This window comes from Dipteris shenzhenensis, chromosome 9 (genome assembly GCF_047967505.1).
Source record: "Dipteris shenzhenensis isolate YYH24624 ecotype China chromosome 9, Dip_SZ_1.0, whole genome shotgun sequence".
Taxonomy (NCBI): domain Eukaryota; kingdom Viridiplantae; phylum Streptophyta; class Polypodiopsida; order Gleicheniales; family Dipteridaceae; genus Dipteris; species Dipteris shenzhenensis.
Genome location: NC_141604.1, coordinates 53,588,715 through 53,607,755, shown reverse-complemented (window position 1 = coordinate 53,607,755; position 19,041 = coordinate 53,588,715). Strand labels below are relative to the sequence as shown.

At 42.9% G+C, this 19,041-nt stretch overlaps 1 protein-coding gene across 1 annotated transcript in view; it reads right to left on the bottom strand.

The window, feature by feature from the left end:
- LOC147898840 (WD-40 repeat family protein / beige-like protein) overlaps positions 1-19,041 on the bottom strand; it is a 181,787-nt gene that overhangs the window by 115,709 nt on the left and 47,037 nt on the right. Inside the window, exons 8-11 of the mRNA XM_087379237.1 lie at positions 18,704-18,785; positions 18,233-18,571; positions 17,335-17,963; positions 15,938-16,022 (exon numbers count right to left, since the gene is read on the bottom strand). Of these exons, the coding sequence (XP_087235363.1) occupies positions 15,938-16,022; positions 17,335-17,963; positions 18,233-18,571; positions 18,704-18,785 (1,135 nt within the window). The remainder of the gene's footprint in view (positions 1-15,937; positions 16,023-17,334; positions 17,964-18,232; positions 18,572-18,703; positions 18,786-19,041) is intronic.

Below are 19,041 nucleotides of genomic sequence, written 5' to 3'. Positions count from 1 at the left end.
ACAAAATTGTCAATCATTAACTGAGCTGAGTCATTTCAGGCCTCTCTCTAGGGAACAAAATGACTTGATCTGTCAGGCTAGATTTTGCTTGCAAAGTAATGATCTCAGGAGCAAAGTAATGATCTCAGGAAAGTATCTAAATGGGAAACCCGTGTGAGGCAGAAAGCCTTCTTGGATAAAGGTTGCTCGTCTAAGGAATTTTTTAAAAGTTTACATGCCAAGAAGCAATCTTCAAATATATGTCGTGCTTCGATGCCTGATGGGATTCGGACTTCCTCTCCGGCACAACTTGCTGCAGCATATGTTGCTCATTTCTCCACACAGTTTGGCATGGCAGATCTTCCTTCTCGAGAGGTTATTTCAACAAGAGCTGAGCTCCTTCGCTATGTTTCTCCCATTGTTTCTCCTACACATGCTGTCGATTCGGAAGTGCCTTTCACTAAACGGGAGCTATTTGATGCTTTGAAATCCTGTGGTAGATGGAAATCTCCAGGATGGGATGGTCTCACTGTTGAGTTCTTTCTTGCATACTGGGATATTCTTAAGCTGCCCCTCTTATGCATGATCAATTCTGCTTGGGAAAATCAGCATTTGCCACATTCATGGAAAAAGGCATTGTCAAATTACTTCCTAAAAAGCAAATATGTGACTCCTTGGGTGATTGGAGGCCCTCACTCTTATGCTTGTTATTTATAAGATCATCACTAAAATGGTGGTTGATCGCACTAAAGGATATATGCATGATGGCCTTCATCCTGCTCAGTATGGTTTTGTTCCTCACCGGCATATTACAGATAATATTGTTAATGCATATGTCGGCATAGAATATGCCAAATATAATGAGCAAGATGTTTTATTATTGCAGGTTGATATTGCCAAGGCTTTTGACACAATCCAATGGGATTTTATTGCTCAGACTATGCGAGCATTGGGTTTTGGTGCAAAATTGCAGCACATTACTTATTGGCTTTATAGTGACAGTCAGGCGGCTTGTATACTCTCTGGGGATCTTTCTGAAGCTTGTACTCTTCGGTGTTCGGTTCGGCAGGGCTGTCCACTTAGCGCCTTGCTTTATGCCATTGCCACCCATCCTATGCTGCAATATATGGATCATTTGGTTGCCATGGACATGCTTCATGGATTAGAAATTTCAGGGAGTGGTATTATGATTGCTCAGGCATATGCTGATGATTCCTTTTTACTCCTCGGAATACGCAGCATATGCATAATGGCCTTCGGATTGGGCCATGCATAATGGCCACAGGCTGGCCATTCTACTCTTGGACTTTGAGAAAGCTTATGACAGGGTAGACTGGGGCTTTCTAGAGGGCACACTTACTCGTTTTGGCTTCTCAGACACATGGATCAGAGGGGTGTCAGCCCTCTACAGATCAGCCCACAGCCAGGTTCTTATTGGTGGAGTCAGGGGGGACAAGTTTGAGATTACCAGCAGTCCGTCAAGGATGCCCCTTAGCCCCCTTTTTATTCCTTTTTGTGGCTGAGGCTATGAGCTATTACATTGGAGCTCAAGCTGGGATTGTGGGGCTCAGGCTTCCTCAGAGGCAGGAGGATGAGCTCTTAGACAGTGAGTTGACAGATGATACGGCTGTTTTTTTGGATGCCACTCCACAGACACTGAATTCATTCAGAACGGCATTGGATTTGTTTTGCATTGCGGCAGGTGCACACATAAATTGGAACAAATCCAATGGTTTTTGGATCAGTGATGAGGACACTCCAGTCTGGGGGATTGACATAGGGTTCACTTGGATTCAGAGGGAGTCTCCGTAAAGTATTTGGGATGCTAGGTTAGGGTGGGCATCTCTCCAACACAGCAGTTCGCTCCTGTGTTGGAGAGTCTCAGGAGGAAACTCATCTTTTAGAGTTCATCCAGACTTAACCTTGCATCCAAAGTTATGGTTGTGAACCACGTCTTATTGGTCACTGCCTAGTTTGTCTGCTCATGTTGGTGCAGATCTAGAGGTTGTATCGCTCGGCTCATGAGACCTATCAGAAACTTCCTATGGAGTGGTTTAGATGGCACCTCAAATGTTGTAGCTAGGGTGGCTTGGGAGACCCTCATTCTCCCCACAGGAGAAGGAGGTCTCAATATTATTGACCCAACTTGCAGTGTATTGCCTTACTCTGCAAGTTTGTAGTACGTGGACTGATGCCTGGACAAGAGCCCTGGAAGGATTTTTTCTCACGTAGCATTCAGTCTTGTGCCCCTTCTCATGGGGGAGATTGGTTGGACAGCAGCAGATGGATCTTTACTTTAGCCGATCTCAAATCTCCCTCTTCCCCTCTCATGGCTGCTATTTTGAAAGCTTGGGGCTGCTTCAGAAACACACTTCATAGAGTTTCACCCACCTCTCGCGAAGAAATTCACAGGCAGCCAATCATGTGGAATGACTCGATTTTGGAGAATCATGGCAGGCCACTTGGAGTGTCACATTATATGCAGTGGTCTAGATGGGAGAGGAGACCTGCCTCTACTGTAGACACTTGGCAAGCCTTTATGAGACTTCTAGAGGATCAGAGACTTTTAGCAGTTGGCCACCTCAGAGGGAGTGCACTCAGAATACAGCAGATAAAGGCAGCCATTCCGCCAGAGTGGATTGACACACATGACATGCCGCTTACAGAGTCCACTTGGTGGGAAGCGTTTTCAGGGACGGGCATTCCATTACAAATTATTGCATTGCAGGATGCAGATGAGGATACCCTTGTCTTTGATGTTCAGTCCGTGGAAGGTAGACTTATCATATCTTCTGATGATATTCTTTTGGAGGTGGCATTTCAGCCTGTCAAGATTGCAGGATTCATGGAGTGGGATAGGGACTCACTGTGGTTTCTTGACCCTGATCCTATTCTCCTTGCACTAGGGTCTTGGAGACTCTGGTTGTATGTTGGTTCCCCTATTAGGTTCTTGCAGTGGGACCCAAGGGAGTGAGTGGGACCCAAGGGAGTGGGAATGGATTGATGAGGGGCACCGAGAAAAGAGCTTCCCGTTCTTTCACTACACGGTTAGAAGTGCCCGGAGATTTCAGCTCAACAGTAGAGGTTGGAGGCCCTCCAGAGCGCCACATAGGGATAGTTTTCAGATTTCCGCAGTTGTGCGAAAGAACTTTTAGCGTAGGCTCTGGAAATCCCTCAGGAATAGAAAGATCACTCTTTTCTTTTGGCTTTCTATTCATGGAGGGATTGCAATGAATCTGTGCAGATTCAGGTTCGGGGCTGATCCTACTTGTCCTCGTTGTCACATGGCAGTTGAGTCAGTACGGCATTGCCTTTGGGAGTGCAGACAGGCAAGGACGATCTGGAAAGGTGTTGCTAGGATTTTCAGCATCTTTCATACAGCACTTTTCTATATGAGCTGGGGTTCAATGGCTTGGTTATCTCTTACTGGCCCACAGGTGTTTTTCGAGGGACATGATCCAGATCCAGCTTTCATTGTACAACGACACTCAGTGGAGTCTTGTTCCCTCTAGGATGTTCCCTTCACTCCTTTCAGAGCTGCTCATGCCTCAGTGGACACGTCTTGGGAGATATTGGCTAGCATTGCAACGTGGCATATTTGCAGAGCCAAGTACAGAGGCAATGGAGGGTATCCAAGTTCACCCTTCCCATACTATGGCCAGTATTTGGACTAACACAGTACACACTCTGATGGCCATTTAGGCGAGCATGCAGGGATCCTCCAGAGCAGCCACTGCCAGGAGAGTTACTTTTTTTAGAGTTTGGAGAGGATCTCCTTTCTTCTCTGAGTCTTCTTCAAGGTTGAGATGGCATTTTCAGCCTCCGCCTTGGTTCTTTATTAGCTCATTTTGAGCAGTTTTTTCCTCCTGCATTGCATGATGTACTCCCGCATTTGAGCTTGCTCTCGCAGTTTTTATTCATACTTAATGAAGTAATTTTCTGGGGGGGGGAGAGATACTCTGCCTTGGGTTGTCCCCCAAAAATGAATGTCTTGTCTTTTACTTGAATTGATGGTATTGACCACCCAATTCAAAGTAAGGGGGGATGACGAGTGATGGTTTGCCCTTGGCGGTCACAAGCTGATTGAGAAGTCACTATCAGGGTGTTGGAGATATCATAGCCAAAGAGTATGGTGATGTGATGTGTTAGTGTGAAGTACTAGGTGATCTAGTACTAGTCTGTGTGTGAGTCATGTGTGAGTGCCACGTGTCATCATGGGACTTATCCCATATGCACTAGGTGCTAGTGTGTGAGTGAGTAGCCTATATAAGGCTTGTACTTCACTTGTCTTGCATACACTTCATGATGCCATGTCTTCATTTAAGCATCATTTCCTCACACCCTAACCTTCTCTCTCTCTCTCTCTCCCTTCACCATGTTTCTAACGCATACTGGCTGTTACATACCATACACAAGTTTCCGTACTGTTGTCAGACTCTGTACGCAGGAAGCCTTACTGATGTCATATTTCGCCTGTCAAACCTCCGTACTGGGTGTCAGATTCTGTACGCAAGATTCAGTATAGCTTCGCCGTACACCCTCACGGGAGAATATGTGTATGAAGCTCTCCAAGCTCCCACTCTTTTAATATTAATTTGTTGTGCGGGAGTTTCATTGGTTGTTGGATTGACAACTGAGCAAAAGGTTTTCACAGCTCATCATGGCTGATTATGCCTATGAGAAACTTTTCACAAAGATCGCTTGGGACAGCATAAGAAACAGAAGCAGTCTAAGGGTCAGGATGACCCTGTTCATGACTCCTTCGAAGCCAAATTGGTTTATGATGTTATACATGGGGGGGCTTCGAAGATACACGCAAAGCATGGAAAGATTCAACCCGTACTGCGGGCCTCATGGTTGATGTGGATGATATAGTGAATCCTGTCAAGGATTATACTCAGCATGCTGCCATTATTTTCTTTCCAGGTCGTATGCATGTTGCTGCAAATGTTGGAAAATGGTTAACTGGGACACTTGGAGGATCTTTTGTCCGCAAGGTACATTTGTAATATGCAACGGTAATCTGATCGTGTAATTCACAGCAAGACCTTCTTTAAACCCTTAGCGAGGAATTAGCATTGTACACCATAGAGAGAGAAAGGAGATGAGGGTAGAGAGAGTAGAGTCCACAACCGATTGGGTCCCTGTACCCACTGAGGACCCCCTCCCCCAATCACGGAAGAATTTGCTTTATACAAGGAGAACTGCGAAATACAAAGAACACTCTTCGAGAGAGCACAAAAAACGCGCTTCTGAAGAGCTCATTGTGCACACCTATAGCAGACCCAAAGACCTCAGAGGCAATGCCGACCAATACCGAGACCTTGATGCTGTCCACACTGACAATGTAGGATGCCTCTGCAAGACAAGGAGAGGCTTGTGCTGTCCACCGGAATGCAGGGTTATTGTGTGAGTGAGAGAGTGAAAGCAAGGAGTGATAGATCCTATAAGAGAGCCGAGAGATGACTGAAATAAAGAGAGAATGAGCTGTGAAAAACTTAAGAGATAACTGAAAAGAGCTGCTGAAACACACCCCAAACCTTACTCTGTTCGCTGTCCCGACTCCCCATCTAATGCGCTGCGTGAACACCTTCCCAGAGGGCTGAACTGATGCCACTAGGGGCGAGTGTGAGGCTGTTCAAAGGGGGCTGAGGAGGAGCTGTAGGAGGCTGAAGTGCTGGGAGAAATGAATGAGGAAAGAGGGCCTGGAGGCCCCCTATTTATAGGGCTTTTGGGGCTGGTTGTCTGGTTCCTTGGCCCCATAAATGGCAGCCCTAGGCCCCATAAAGGCAGCACTAGGCCCCATAAATAGCAGCCCTAGGCCCCATAAAGGCAGCCTAGGGAGGAGTGCAGAGTAGCCTATAAAGGCCGCCCTTCCCCTGCCGTTCTCTTCACTTGTTTAAGCCCTGAGGGGGCCCAAAACTCCTATCCTAGGTTGGACCTAAAACTATCCCTAAACCTAAGACAAAAACACTACCCTACGGTTCTCCAGTGGGTACTAGTGAACAAGGACTGATCTTCTGACTTGACCTAAGGCTGAGAGACTGACTTTAGTAGCTTGTGCCTAACTGTCCCTGGACAAGGGCTCACAAAGGGGTCACAGCATAAGACAAAATCTCCTATTAGGGAACCATTACGCACTTGTCGATGTAGCCAATGTGTCACTTTGCACCCAAGTGCAAGGGTGCATGTGACAACATTATGCAACAAGGGGTTTTTTTAAGGTAATTATGACAGATGAAGAACATAAGTAGATTCTTTTGGAGCACTCTCCCCTTTTCTTTGGGCAACAAATGGTGCATGTCCTTCCATGGTCGCCAACCAGGGACTATCAAGCACTTGTTCGTCATAGATATCCAGTTTTGGTGGAGGTGCTGGACTTCCCACAGTACTTGGCCTCCATTTTACCCAAAATTGCAGCATCATTAGGCAAAGTGGTTTGTCCTCCCATACCAAATGGGAATTCTAATAGATTTTGCATATTGTAGGATACTGACAATCCTACACTTGATTCTTATTCCATCACTATCAACAATGTGCCTATGGGCAGTGCATTCTACAAGCTCAAGTGGGGTTTGTTTGCAGGTGCTTGTTTTGAATGCAAAAAAAATTGATCATATGGTTTCGCAGTGTCCTTTGTGTGTGCCTCAACACAAGATGCCACAGGATACTTTGTCCACACAAATGCAAAACAAGGGCATGGGTGCTTTTCCAGTGATTAAAAATAAACCAGATAAACACGTTTTTGGGGCCCTAGATTAAGGCAAAGCGCCTACTGTTTCTACTGGAAATACGTCTGCTTTTTTTCCTTTGACCTCTCAATCCAAAGGCAAAGAAAAGCCTTTACGAGAAGCTTGGCAGACTCTGTGCACAACTGTCACAGCTACCTCCACGTACATTGAATGGTACTACATCCAACGGTCACACTCCTGAAGAAAATTCAGGTGTGGGCATTACCTGGGCTGCTATGACAGCAAATCGCATTCTTTTCCCGAAAGAGGATGTGGCGGGATTGCTGTCCTCTCATTAGGCGCCTTTGTCACCTCAGGGTAGAGGTTCTGACCCTAAAATGGATATGCAGACTTGAGTCAGTTTGATTATCATTATACATAATCTGTAAATATGCTATCACAAATAAAGTGTTTGGCACTTAATGTACAGGGTTTGTGTAATGCTCACAAATGGAAAATAGTATGGGGGTATCTCCGTCATTTACAGCCTGACATAGTTGCCTTACAGGAGCATAATCAGCACATGTATGCTGGACAGCATGGTCATTTTGCTGGTTATGATATCTTCTATGCAGGGCAGCATGCTTTTTCCAGAGTGGTCTTTTTAATCAAGCATGATTTTCAGCCTCCTGTTGCATTCAATGATGCACACGGCAGATGGATGGTTATGCAGTGTCTTATACAGAGACAAATATTAGAATTTGCCTCGGTGTATACTCCACGATCCTCTCGCAGTAGAGGTATGATTTGGGATGCTATGCAGCGATATCCTTGGCGGAAGCATGCCTTTCTTTGTGGTGACTTTATTAATGCTCCTCAGCAAGGAGATAATACATCACATCGCACACATATGTTGGCTTTGGAGAAGCAAAGTTGGTCTCAATTAATGTTGCAATTCAGTTTTGCTGATCTTTGAAAGAAAGCTTCCCCTCTGCTGCCAGGTTTTACTTTTCAACATAATGCTCAGTCTTTGTATCAGGCTCGATTGGATCATTGGTACAGGATCAATCCGCAGCATGGTGACATTATGACTTCTTCTTTATGGGTAGATCATGCCTTCACGCATTCTAATCATGCTCCTCTTTGGTTGAGGATCGCCTTTCATAAAATTCCAGTTGATTGCTTGTCACACAAGAGACTCCTCATTGTGAATGATAGCTATCTAGCACATGATCGTTATAAAGAGATGGTTTTGAATGCATGTCAGCCTCTGTCAGAGCAGAGTCATATTGATATGAATTATGCATGGGATGCATTTGTTTTTCACATGCAATTAGTGATTCGTGATTATGGCAAAGAATACATGAAGGCATTGAGACAAACTGTTGCTAGAGCCAAAGACACTTGTCAATCTTTGACTGAGTTAAGTCAGTTTCGGCCTTTGTCTTTTGATGAAAATGCAATTTTATGTCAGGCCAGATATTGTTTGCAAAGCAATGAGCACAGGAAAATTACTAAGTGGGAGATAAGAGCAAGACAGAGAGACTTTCTTAACAAAGGTTGCTACTCAAAGGAATTTTTTAAGAGTCTACACTACAAGAGACACTGTGCAAATATCTGCAGAACCCGGATGCCTGATGGTATTTGGACTTCCTCTAGAGCCTAGCTTGCTACAACCTGTGTGGATCATTTTTCAAAGCAATTTGGGACTGCTGATCCTCCTTCTCAACAGGTTCATGCAAGGCATCAGTTATTACAGCATGTTTCTCCTATTGGCTCTCCTCAGCAAGCTCTAGATTTGGAAGGTTCATTCACTAAAAGTGAATTATTGGAAGCAGTAAAATATTGTGGCAGATGGAAATCTCCAAGATGGGATGGTCTTACAGTTGAATTTTTCATTGCATTCTGGGATATCCTCAAGTCAACTTTGTTCCACATGATAAATTATGCATGGGGAAAGCAATACATGCCAGACTCATGGAAAAAAGGGCTGGCCAAGCTTCTTCCTAAGAAGCAGATCTATGAGTCTATGGCTAATTGGAGGCCTATTACCCTTATGCCTGTCATTTACAAGATCATCACTAAAATGGTGAAATTGGATTAAAGGGTATTTGCATGATGGCCTTCATCCTGCGCAATATCGTAGGAACATCACTGATAACATTGCAAATGCCTATGTTGGAATAGAATATGCAAAATATACTCAGCAGGATGTTTTACTGCTACAAGTTGATATTGCTAAAGCATTTGACACAATTAAGTGGACTATGGGATTTTATTTCGCAAACTATGATTGCATTGGGTTTTGGGCCAAAATTGCAGCACATTATTTATTGGCTCTGTAAAGCTACTTGTATCCTATCTGGAGATGTTTCTGAAGAGTGGACCCTTTGCTGCTTAGTACGGCAAGGTTGTCCACTAAGTGCACTGTTATCTGCCATAGCCACTCATTCTATGCTTCAGTATATGGATCATCTCGTCACCTCTGATGAGCTTCATGGTCTACAAATCATGACAGTAGCCCTTTGATTGCTCAAGCTTATGCAGATGATTCCTTTTTTACTCCACAAAATACTAAGCAAGATCTAGCTTGCTTGATGCAGGCACGATCATTATATGGGTTGGCGGCTGGTCTTTATATTAATTTTCAGAAGTCTAAATTATTGCCTTTGCAGTGGCATGCTCTTTTATGGCCGGGGGAAACTGTTCCACCCAATCAGATGGTTAGGCGTTTAGGCTATCCTTTGGGTTGGTCGATTACACATCGCCAACAAGCTGATTGGATTTTAGACAAGCTGAAAAAAAAGCTGGAATATTGGAAATTGGCAACATAACCTCTTCATGTTAGGCTACGAATTGTTCAATCGATTCTGGTCACTTATATTCAGTTTTATTTGCCTCTCATGATGTTCAGCAAGGTTGAATTGTCTCCTTTTATGTCCACTGTTTTGGAAACTTTGGTGTTCGAAACATGGCAGGAAGAGTTTCAGATTACTCTCTTTACAGCATCTCTGTTCACCAAAAATGCACGGGGGATTAGATATCCTTAACATTCAAGTGCATATCCTTGCTCGCAAAGGAAAGATGATGCTGCATTTTCTACAGGATTCTCAGCCTTGGGCTGCAATGATACATCACTTATTATTACAACTCAACACTCCTACTTTTGGATATTGGCAGCCTACACAATGGGATTTTATTTTACGTTCTGTGGAAGGCAAAATTAAGGGTTGCCCTTTTATTTCTAGCATGTTGCTGGATTGGAAGCATATCTTCTCTCATTTGAATTGGAATGGATGAGATTCTTTACAAGGCAACTCTCTCAGAGCAGAGAGTATACATTGGTCTAGAGTTTTTGTCCCTCCGTTGCAAGTGCAAAAACCTTGCCGCTCTTATTTCCTCAGTTTAAAAGGCATCTAGATGTCATCCAAGATGATGGTGGGTTTCCTCTTTCTTTTCCATTGGCAGCTGCAAAATTTGACCTAGGTATGCATTACAGATCCATTTGGCGGAAAATTACAGCTATGCTTCAGCCTTTTCAGCCCATTCCACCATTGGAGCTTCAAGAACGTCTTGATGATTGGATTATTACTTCTCCAGGGTCATTCTTGAAACCTTTACGGCTGTCACATATTATTGTTTCTTCATTATACAGAGTCCTTTTATCTCCACCATGGGTTTTTCACAAGCTCAATCAGCTTTGGCAAATGAATAGCATAGCAAAGTGGTGGCGCAAAAGATTGAGATACATTTGGCATTCTAAAATGCCACTCGGACAACAAGTTTTCTTGTGGCGAGTACTATTGGGAGTGTTTCCATCTGGACAACTACTGGCACGCAGACATATTGCTCCGGCTGTTTGTCGTAGATGCTTAGCTCCGCGGGAGTCTGTGCCACATCTACTCTGGCATTGCTCCTCCACTCAAGATTTTCTCACTTTCCTTAGACAATGTTTACATGCCAGATTTCCAAATGCTGTCTTTGGAAACTTTTTATGGATCTTTGGGATACACCGAACTACAAAAGAGTTTGATTTGTTTTTTGTTTGGGTTCGTTACTGGGCGCTCTGGACTTTATGGAAGGCTAGAGATCATCGAGTCTTTGATGATCCCACGTTTTCAATTTTTAGTTTCTTTAGGCGCTCTCTGCAGCAATCTTTCTATGATTGCTTACAGACAAAGTGCATAGATCATGATGTATATATGTCTTATATTGAGGTTTTCTCTTTATGTATTTCGCATCAGCTTATTCTAGGATGATATCTTGTAATAAAAGCAACTCAATTTTCACCCCAAAAAATGTGTGTATGTGTGTGTGTGTTTTTGTGTGTGGTGGAGAAAAAGATTACATCAGCTTTGGGCCTACAAAACTCCTTTTCAGCAACAGCTTTTCTTCTGGCAAGTGCTTCTGGGCATTTTTCCATCTAGATAGATATTGGCCACAGATGTTTAAGTTCTCAGGAAACTGTGCCTCATTTATTCTGGTTTTGTCCATGTTCTCATGAGTTCATTGATCTTCTTCGGCAGCGCCTGCGAGCGAGATTCCCGATTGTTCCTTTTGAGAAGTCTTTTTGGCTCTTTGGTTTTCATCCACCCAGACCAAAGTTTCATCTTTTCTTTGTTTGGGTTCGCTATTGGGCACTCTTGACTTTATGGCCAGACAGGAACTGTAAAGTCTTAGGTGATCCCATATTTTCCTTGTTTGGCTTTTTTAAGCGTTCTCTACAGCAATCCTTCTTCGATTGCTTGCAGACGCACTACATAGATCATGATGTATATCTAGCATACACTAAGATTTTCAGTTGATGTAATTTCGGCTGCCTCATTTTGAGGTTGCTACTCTTGTAATATAATCAATCAAAAGCTTTCACTAAATAAAGTATGTGTGTGTGTAGGGGTGTGTGTGTGTGTGTGTGTGTGTGTGTGTGTGTGTGTGTGATCACTCTTCAGAGAACTTCAAGATCTCATATGCTATCATTGGAAAGGCAGAAATGGGATAGCATGCTTCTTTCTGTGCAGGCTGAAGATTTATGGCTGCTTCTTCAAGGGTCAATGCCTGGATACTTTTCATCATAATGCACTTACTACATACTGGGCAAGGCTTGACAGATGGTATTTGTTTTACCCACAACAATATGCAGATTTCAGCCCTCATCTCCTCATAGATTTCTCATTGGGCTTGTCAGATCATGCCCCATTATGGATGAATCTGCACCTTGGTATGCCACTGGATGATTTGCCACCCCTTTCCGGTAGATTATTGCATGTTAATCAGGCTTATTTCCGACATCACTATTTCCAACAAATGATCAGACTTGCAATTCATCCCTTGCCTTTGCATGCCTAGGAGGACATGGACTATGCTTGGGACAGCTTTGTCTCTCGTATACAGTATGCCATTAGGGAGTATGGAAACTCGCATATGACTAAATGGAGGAATGAGGTCAAATGGGCAAAAAGGACAGCACAACAATTGACTGAATTCTCACATTTAAGGCCTCTTTCTGAATCAGAAAATGATTCCCTTTCACATGCTCGGATTAAATTGACTGCTAATGATCAGAGGAAATTGCACAAATGGCAGATTAGAGCAAGAATGAAGCCCCTCATGGATAAGGGCTGCTCATCAAAAGCCTTTTTCCAAGGCCTGCATGCTACTCGACAGAAAAATTCATGTCTCCGGGTAAGGAAGCTAGATGGCTCTTGGACGCACTCTTTCTCTTATCTCCAAGATGAATGCCAAAATTATTTTCAGAAATTGTTCTCTGCTCCTGGTTCCCCATCAAATCAAATGACAGATGCGAGGAGCGAATTCCTCCAATATATTTCTGAAATAGTGGAAATGGATGATGCTCTCACCTTGGAGAGACCTTTTACTGATACAAAACTTGATAATGCATTGCTCCACCTCAGCAAATACAAGTCCCCTGGCTGGGATGGCCTTACAGTGGAATTTTATATTTCTTTTTGGGATGATTTGAAAGATGTCCTCTTGCAAATGATCAATGTTGCCTGGCAAGAAAATCAGTTACCGCACTCTTGGAAGCATGGCATAGTCAAACTTGTGCCCAAAAAACATCTGTGTAACCATATGTCAAATTGGAGGCCTATTACCTTGATGCCTGTAGTTTACAAACTCATTGCCAAAATGATTGTGTATAGGCTTCACGGGATACTGAATGCGGGCCTTCATCCTCATCAATATGGGTTTGTGCCACATAGACAAATCCATGACAATATCTCCAATGCATTGACTGCAATTGAATATGCTAAGTACTCGCATCAAGATGTGCTCATATTGCAGGTAGATATTGCTAAGGCATTTGACACTGTTCAATGGAATTTTATCTCCCAAATCATGACAAAGTTGGGCTTTGGTCCAAAGATAGCAAATGCAGTTTACTGGCTTTATTCTGGCTCTACTTCTCAGTGCATTCTTGGAGGTCATCTATCTCAGTCATGGACATTAGAATCAGTTAGACAGAGCTGCCCTCTTAGTGCTCTGTTTTATGCCATTGCGACCCATCCCCTCTTAATGTATCTTGATCATCTTACAAACACAGGACAGATGGCTGGTCTAATCCCTGGGGCTGCATCTTTCTTGGCACAAGCATATGCTGATGATTCCTTCTTTATGCCACAGAATTCTCCCCGGGAAGTTCACATGCTTATGACCACTCTATCATTGTATGGATTGGCAGTGGGATTGCATGTTAATTTTGACAAATCTAAATTGCTTCCACTGAAACAATGTCACTGGCATTCTATTCTCTGGCCAGATCAGGTGGTGCATTCCAAAGATGTAGTCAGGCATTTGGGATATCCTATAGGATGGCATATCACCAGGAAGCAGCAATTAAAATGGATCTTCCAATGACTTCAACATAAACTGGAATATTGAAAAATTTCTACTTAGCCTCTTCATGTCAGGCTCAGAATAGTACAGTCCATTGTAATGTCCTATGTCCAGTTCTTTTTGCCTTTGCTACATTGGTCCTCCAGAGATATTTCAGACTTTATGTCTCAAGCTATGGAGATATTATGGAGGACAAAAACTGCTGTGAAAGCATTGAGACTGATGAAGATGGAACTGGTATGCTCTCCTAGGATGCATGGTGGACTTAATATCCTCAATATAAGATATCATGTACTTGAAAGGAAGGCGACTATGCTCCATACTTTTTTCCGCCAACAACAGCCATGGACTTGTATGATAGCATCCATGTGTGTCAACATGAGGACTTCTGCCTATGGTCATTGGACTACTGATCATTGGGAGGTTGTCATTGGGAGATTTGTAGGGAAGATACCTGGCTGTCCTTTCTCTACTGCTCTAATACTTGACTGGAAACAAGTACTTTCTAAGGTCAAATGGGCTCCTCGTAATTGCTCGGGGACAAACTCAATGAGGAAAGAAAGTATTCATTGGAGTGCCATCTTTGACATTCCACTCGCTTTACAGGAACCTGTTCGGGCATACAACCTCATGAAATTGGGCATTAGATACATACATGATGTGGTAGATAATCAGGGTTATGTCTTATCTTTTCCTCAGGACACTGCCTCCTATGCATTGGGAATGCACCATAGGTCGATATGGAAGAAAATTGCTGATTTGTTACATCCTTTTCTACCTGTTCCCCCTGTGGCTGACACAGACAGGCTATTGGATTGGCAATTGCAACCATCTGCTCCATGCTCTCATCATGTTCCTCTGCCTGCCGCCTACAGGCTTCTTCTGCATGCTCCATGGATTCAGCAATATGCTAATACTCTGTAGCATATCAGGAAGCCCCTCTCATGGTGGCGGAAGAATGTCCGGATATTATGGAAGTGTAAAATGCCTTTTAAAAAAGACTTTTTCTTTGGAGATGCATGACAGGCACATTGTCAGTGGGAGTCACACTTGCCAAACGTCGCATTGCACCATCCACATGTTTGAGATGTCACACTCCTTCAGAGACTGTCTCCCATTTGCTTTGGCAATGCCCGTGTTCTAGGAACCTCTTCGGGAGAATTTCAAATCATCTTCGGCTCCGTTTCCCGAGTCACAGATTTGGGAAACATTTTTGGTTATTTGGCAGATTTATGAGGTCTTTGTCTCAATACTCACTATTTCTCTCTTGGGTGAGATATTGGGCCCTTTGGACAATCTGGAGTGAGCATAATTTGGCATACTTGGGTCGGCAGATTCACAAGTCATATGAATCCTTCCGAGCCTCATTGCAGCAATCCTTATATGATGCCTGCCATGAGGGTGATCTAGATGCTTCTTGCATAGAGCTTTTCTTTTTATGTTTCTGATCTTTGGGATACTCTCCATTTTGGAGAATTCCCATCTTGTAAATTTATGAGCATATAAATATAGCACTGGATTTTACCAAAAAAAAAGAATGTCTTTTGAGCCTCTTTGCTTTGGTCTCTACAGGATGCTCATTCCTTTGGAGACCTTCCTCAAGCCCAGTTTTTTATTATTGTTTTAGTTATGAGTAGTAGGTGTCCCACTCTAGGACAACTACAATGTAAATGCTTTCTTAATGCAAAATTTCCTTTTTTAAAATAAAAATAGTTGTGATCATTTCTTCTCCTGGTATCGATATTGAGCTCTTTGGTCATTGTGTCATGCTCGTACCATTCGACTGTATGAGCACCCTTCAGAGAATGTTTTTCCGTACTTTCGAGCTTCTTTGCTTCGTCTCTACAGGATGCACATTCCTTTTGGAGACCTTCCTCAAGCCCAGTTGGAAGTTTTTTATTACTGTTTTTAGTTATGAGTAGTAGCTGTCCCAGACAGCTATGAATGTAAACGCTTTCTTAATGCAAATTTTATTTTTCTTTTTTAAAGTGTGTGTGTGTGCACGTCTATTTACACACACGTATATATACACACAGCCTCCCATAGCAGTACTTCCTTTTTATAACCCCAAGAAGCTGAGCAGAAGTTACTAGATCCAAGAATCATAGAGCGAAAGGAAAAAAAGTCTTCATGTTTTAAGTTTCCTAGTATTTTTTGGCAATTCCCTTACATGTGTATATTTCACACAAAACTAAAGTACCAAGATAAACAGACAAAGCTTATGTACAGTGCCCAAACACGGTTACACTAATTTGTTTTTTCTGTCACCCCAAAAATTGAAAACTACGCCAAGCTTTCAATCTTGCAGTGAAACAAAAATCTTGTTTCTTTCAAACCACCATTTCCTGCATGCTTGTCTGGCACAATGGCCATGCCTCTATCCATCTTAGGAACAAAGAATATAAGCACAGTTAAAACAGTAAGACTCTTACCTCGGAATACATTATGCAAGCTGAAACAAGAACCCGCTGTCTCCTCGACTCTGTTAAGGGCATTGTAAGTAGCGGTGCTAGAACACTGTTCCCAAACGACACAACAAAGTGTCAATAAAGAGATTCCTCAGAGTGTTCTGGCAATAAGGATGACAGTTAAAAACATATTTTCACCTCAGGATGCCCAAACCATTAAATTTTGGCACTTCTCATGATAACCCTCCCAAGGCTTTTGAGTGATTAAACATAAAGTATAAATGGATATCCACCAGTTGAGAAAGCAAAAACGGAAAAGCTTTGGCTCCATACATGCTATAGCATAACGATTGGCAAGTAGGAAACGCTTGTATCAAGGTTACCAAAATTAGATTAAGCAAATACAATATACTCTACTGATCCTTAACATGAACTGCATGATGATAAACATCACTTCACAAATGACAGACTGTCCTTCACAAATCAAACTGTGTGATTACATACGACTGTTTTATAAGCACCCAAGAGACATATAGATGGGTTTACTGTTTATGTGCCATGGCAATCCTTCAGCATGATCCCATAATTTCGCTGAAACTGACAAAAGGGAGGAGCTACAGAGAGAGAATAATTATGGACGTCTCCTGAACATTGAGTCCATATTGAGAGGTACCACATGTAAGTGACCCGTAATAACTTAGGCCAAACATTTAGTGTAAAAGATCCTGAAAGAACCTTGATATCTTTGACAACAAGTTGGCTGAATTTAAATCCAACAATCTTATAAAGTCCATTTGACAAACTTGAACTTTAATGGAAATATACTTTGCAAAAATAACTCATAAAAGCCTGCTGACCCTTAGGGTTGGCCTTAGACCCCCTAGGCCCAGCTGAGTAAAAGACACAGAATTGGGCACCTGAGAATCCTTCATTCTCACACCACTTTCAGCTTTACCTTTTCAGAGAGAACTCAGCCGAAAAGATTACTGAAGGACTTCAGTAGCATCAAGCACATCTTTGTAAGACTTGGCCTGCACGTTGCACACTCACAGATTGATGAGGAATCAGCTGGTTGTATACTTCCCCACACAATGTTGGCATCTGCTTCAGGGTTTACCTTCGGCGTAAACTCTGAGGCAGACAGCTTGGGTGTAGACATCTTGGTGCACTAGCTACCATTAGGTTCAATTGTAAAGCAGTGGCTCCAATAAACATTTGCTAAGTCCTACACCTCAAAGGGCCTTCTGTAAAGTTAGACCAGAAGGGATTTGCCCCACTACTTAGGAATAGCTATCAAACACAAGAACCCTGCGCCCATGCTGAGTAAATGTTTGTGCCCAACTAGTAATTTATTTAAATCAATAAAAGTGACATATTTAACAGTTGTTTTCAACAGGCCAGAAATGGATCTAAGGTCTTACCACCAAAGTAAAGCACCCTTTGTTTTTTTATTGTGCAGAATTGCTGGAATTGTGGAGAATGAATCTATACGTGACAGTTTCATCGGCAAACTCTCAACAGCACTCCTGCTCCTGGCTAAACTCTGTGAATTCTCAATCCCCTTATCTTCTTCTCTCATTGCCAGCAGCACCATGCGGAGCATTGTGAAAAAAGGCTGATCGCTATCAAGAAGTTGTTGCAAAGCGTGCATTCCTCCAGCACCTGTTCCTGCCCCTCCACCGTAACCGAACCCACTACCTCCAGCAGCAACCCCTGACTCATCTAGTAAAAGTGCTTGGAGCATGGAAATTGATTTTCTTACCAAGGGGAGTTCCACCCACTCTCCATTCTCATCTTTCTCTAATACTGACATCCAAGAATCCCACCCACTCCCTCCCCCACCAAAATGTACCGCTTTGGTAGGAAGTCCAACTCCATACCACATGCGACTCCTCCTTTTCCAGCCGTCTGCAAGCTCCACACCACAGCTTCCATATGATGCAAATGCACAACGTACAGAATCATAAGGTTCAGCAGCAGCAGCCGCTGTAAGGCGTTCCATTGCAGCTGCTGATATTTGTCCATTGGAATCTGCCATTGATGCGAGAACCTGTTTCAAAAACAAAGCAATCATTCCCTCCCTGCTTTATACAAACAACAATATGAGGCCAGCTAAGACATTTAATCTATCTTATGGTCATCACCAAAACTAAAGAAACACTCCTAAAAGGAGAGAAAGTGTTTCAAGTCAAGCATGCCATAAACTAAATTAATTTTTTGAAAATTAGATACAGTCAGCACCAATAATTACCAATTCTAAGCATACTAAAAATCGCTACACTTCATAAAGATATTCAGCTACAAATTCCAGCAACATACATCAAGTGACAGGCCACCAGAATCATGTGCTATTGTTAGCCTCCGAGACCCGATGCTTTCCGCCCCATCGGAGTATGTTCTTCCTAAACCCAGAAGGCTTGGACTTGGCATAAATGCACGTGGAGAAGCTGGTCCACTGCTATGTGGTGCAGATGACAGTGAAGGATTGAAAATTTGGCATTGCAGTCTCAAATGGTCTTCCACAAGCATCAAAAGAACAAGAGCATTCTCCGCCAGAGACATTGACAAATATGCTGCTGCATCAGCTTCAGCTTTTGCTGCTTTGGGAGAGAGTCCTCCAGCAGCCACACCTGCTGCAGCTGCTGCAACAACTTGAGTCTGTAGCCATACAAAACAATATATCAGCCACGGAGGAACTACTTAAGCAAATACATTCAACAAAAGTAAAAGGAAGACTGCAGAACCGCTGTACATGTCACATGATGAAATGAGCAGATTCTGATATCACACCTGCAACTGAAGTTCTCTGGCAGCAAATTCCAAGAGGCCTCCTAAAAGTTTTCTTTTTATAACAGGAAGGGACTCCTCACGCCTTCAATATTACAGCCACCAAAAGTCCAAAAACCACACCAAAAAAAACCAATAAGACCATTGGAATAGAAGTAGCATCTCTCATATGCTCATCAAAGAGTTGGATACTCAGCTTCAAGCCGGGATACAACCACACATATTTTTTAATCTTTTGCAGGCTCCTTCCAATATATTCCACCAAAAGATAGAGGTCATACAAAGGTTTTTTGCTTAGCAGGAAAGCATAATTCTGGAATAGAAAGTAGCATCTCTCATAT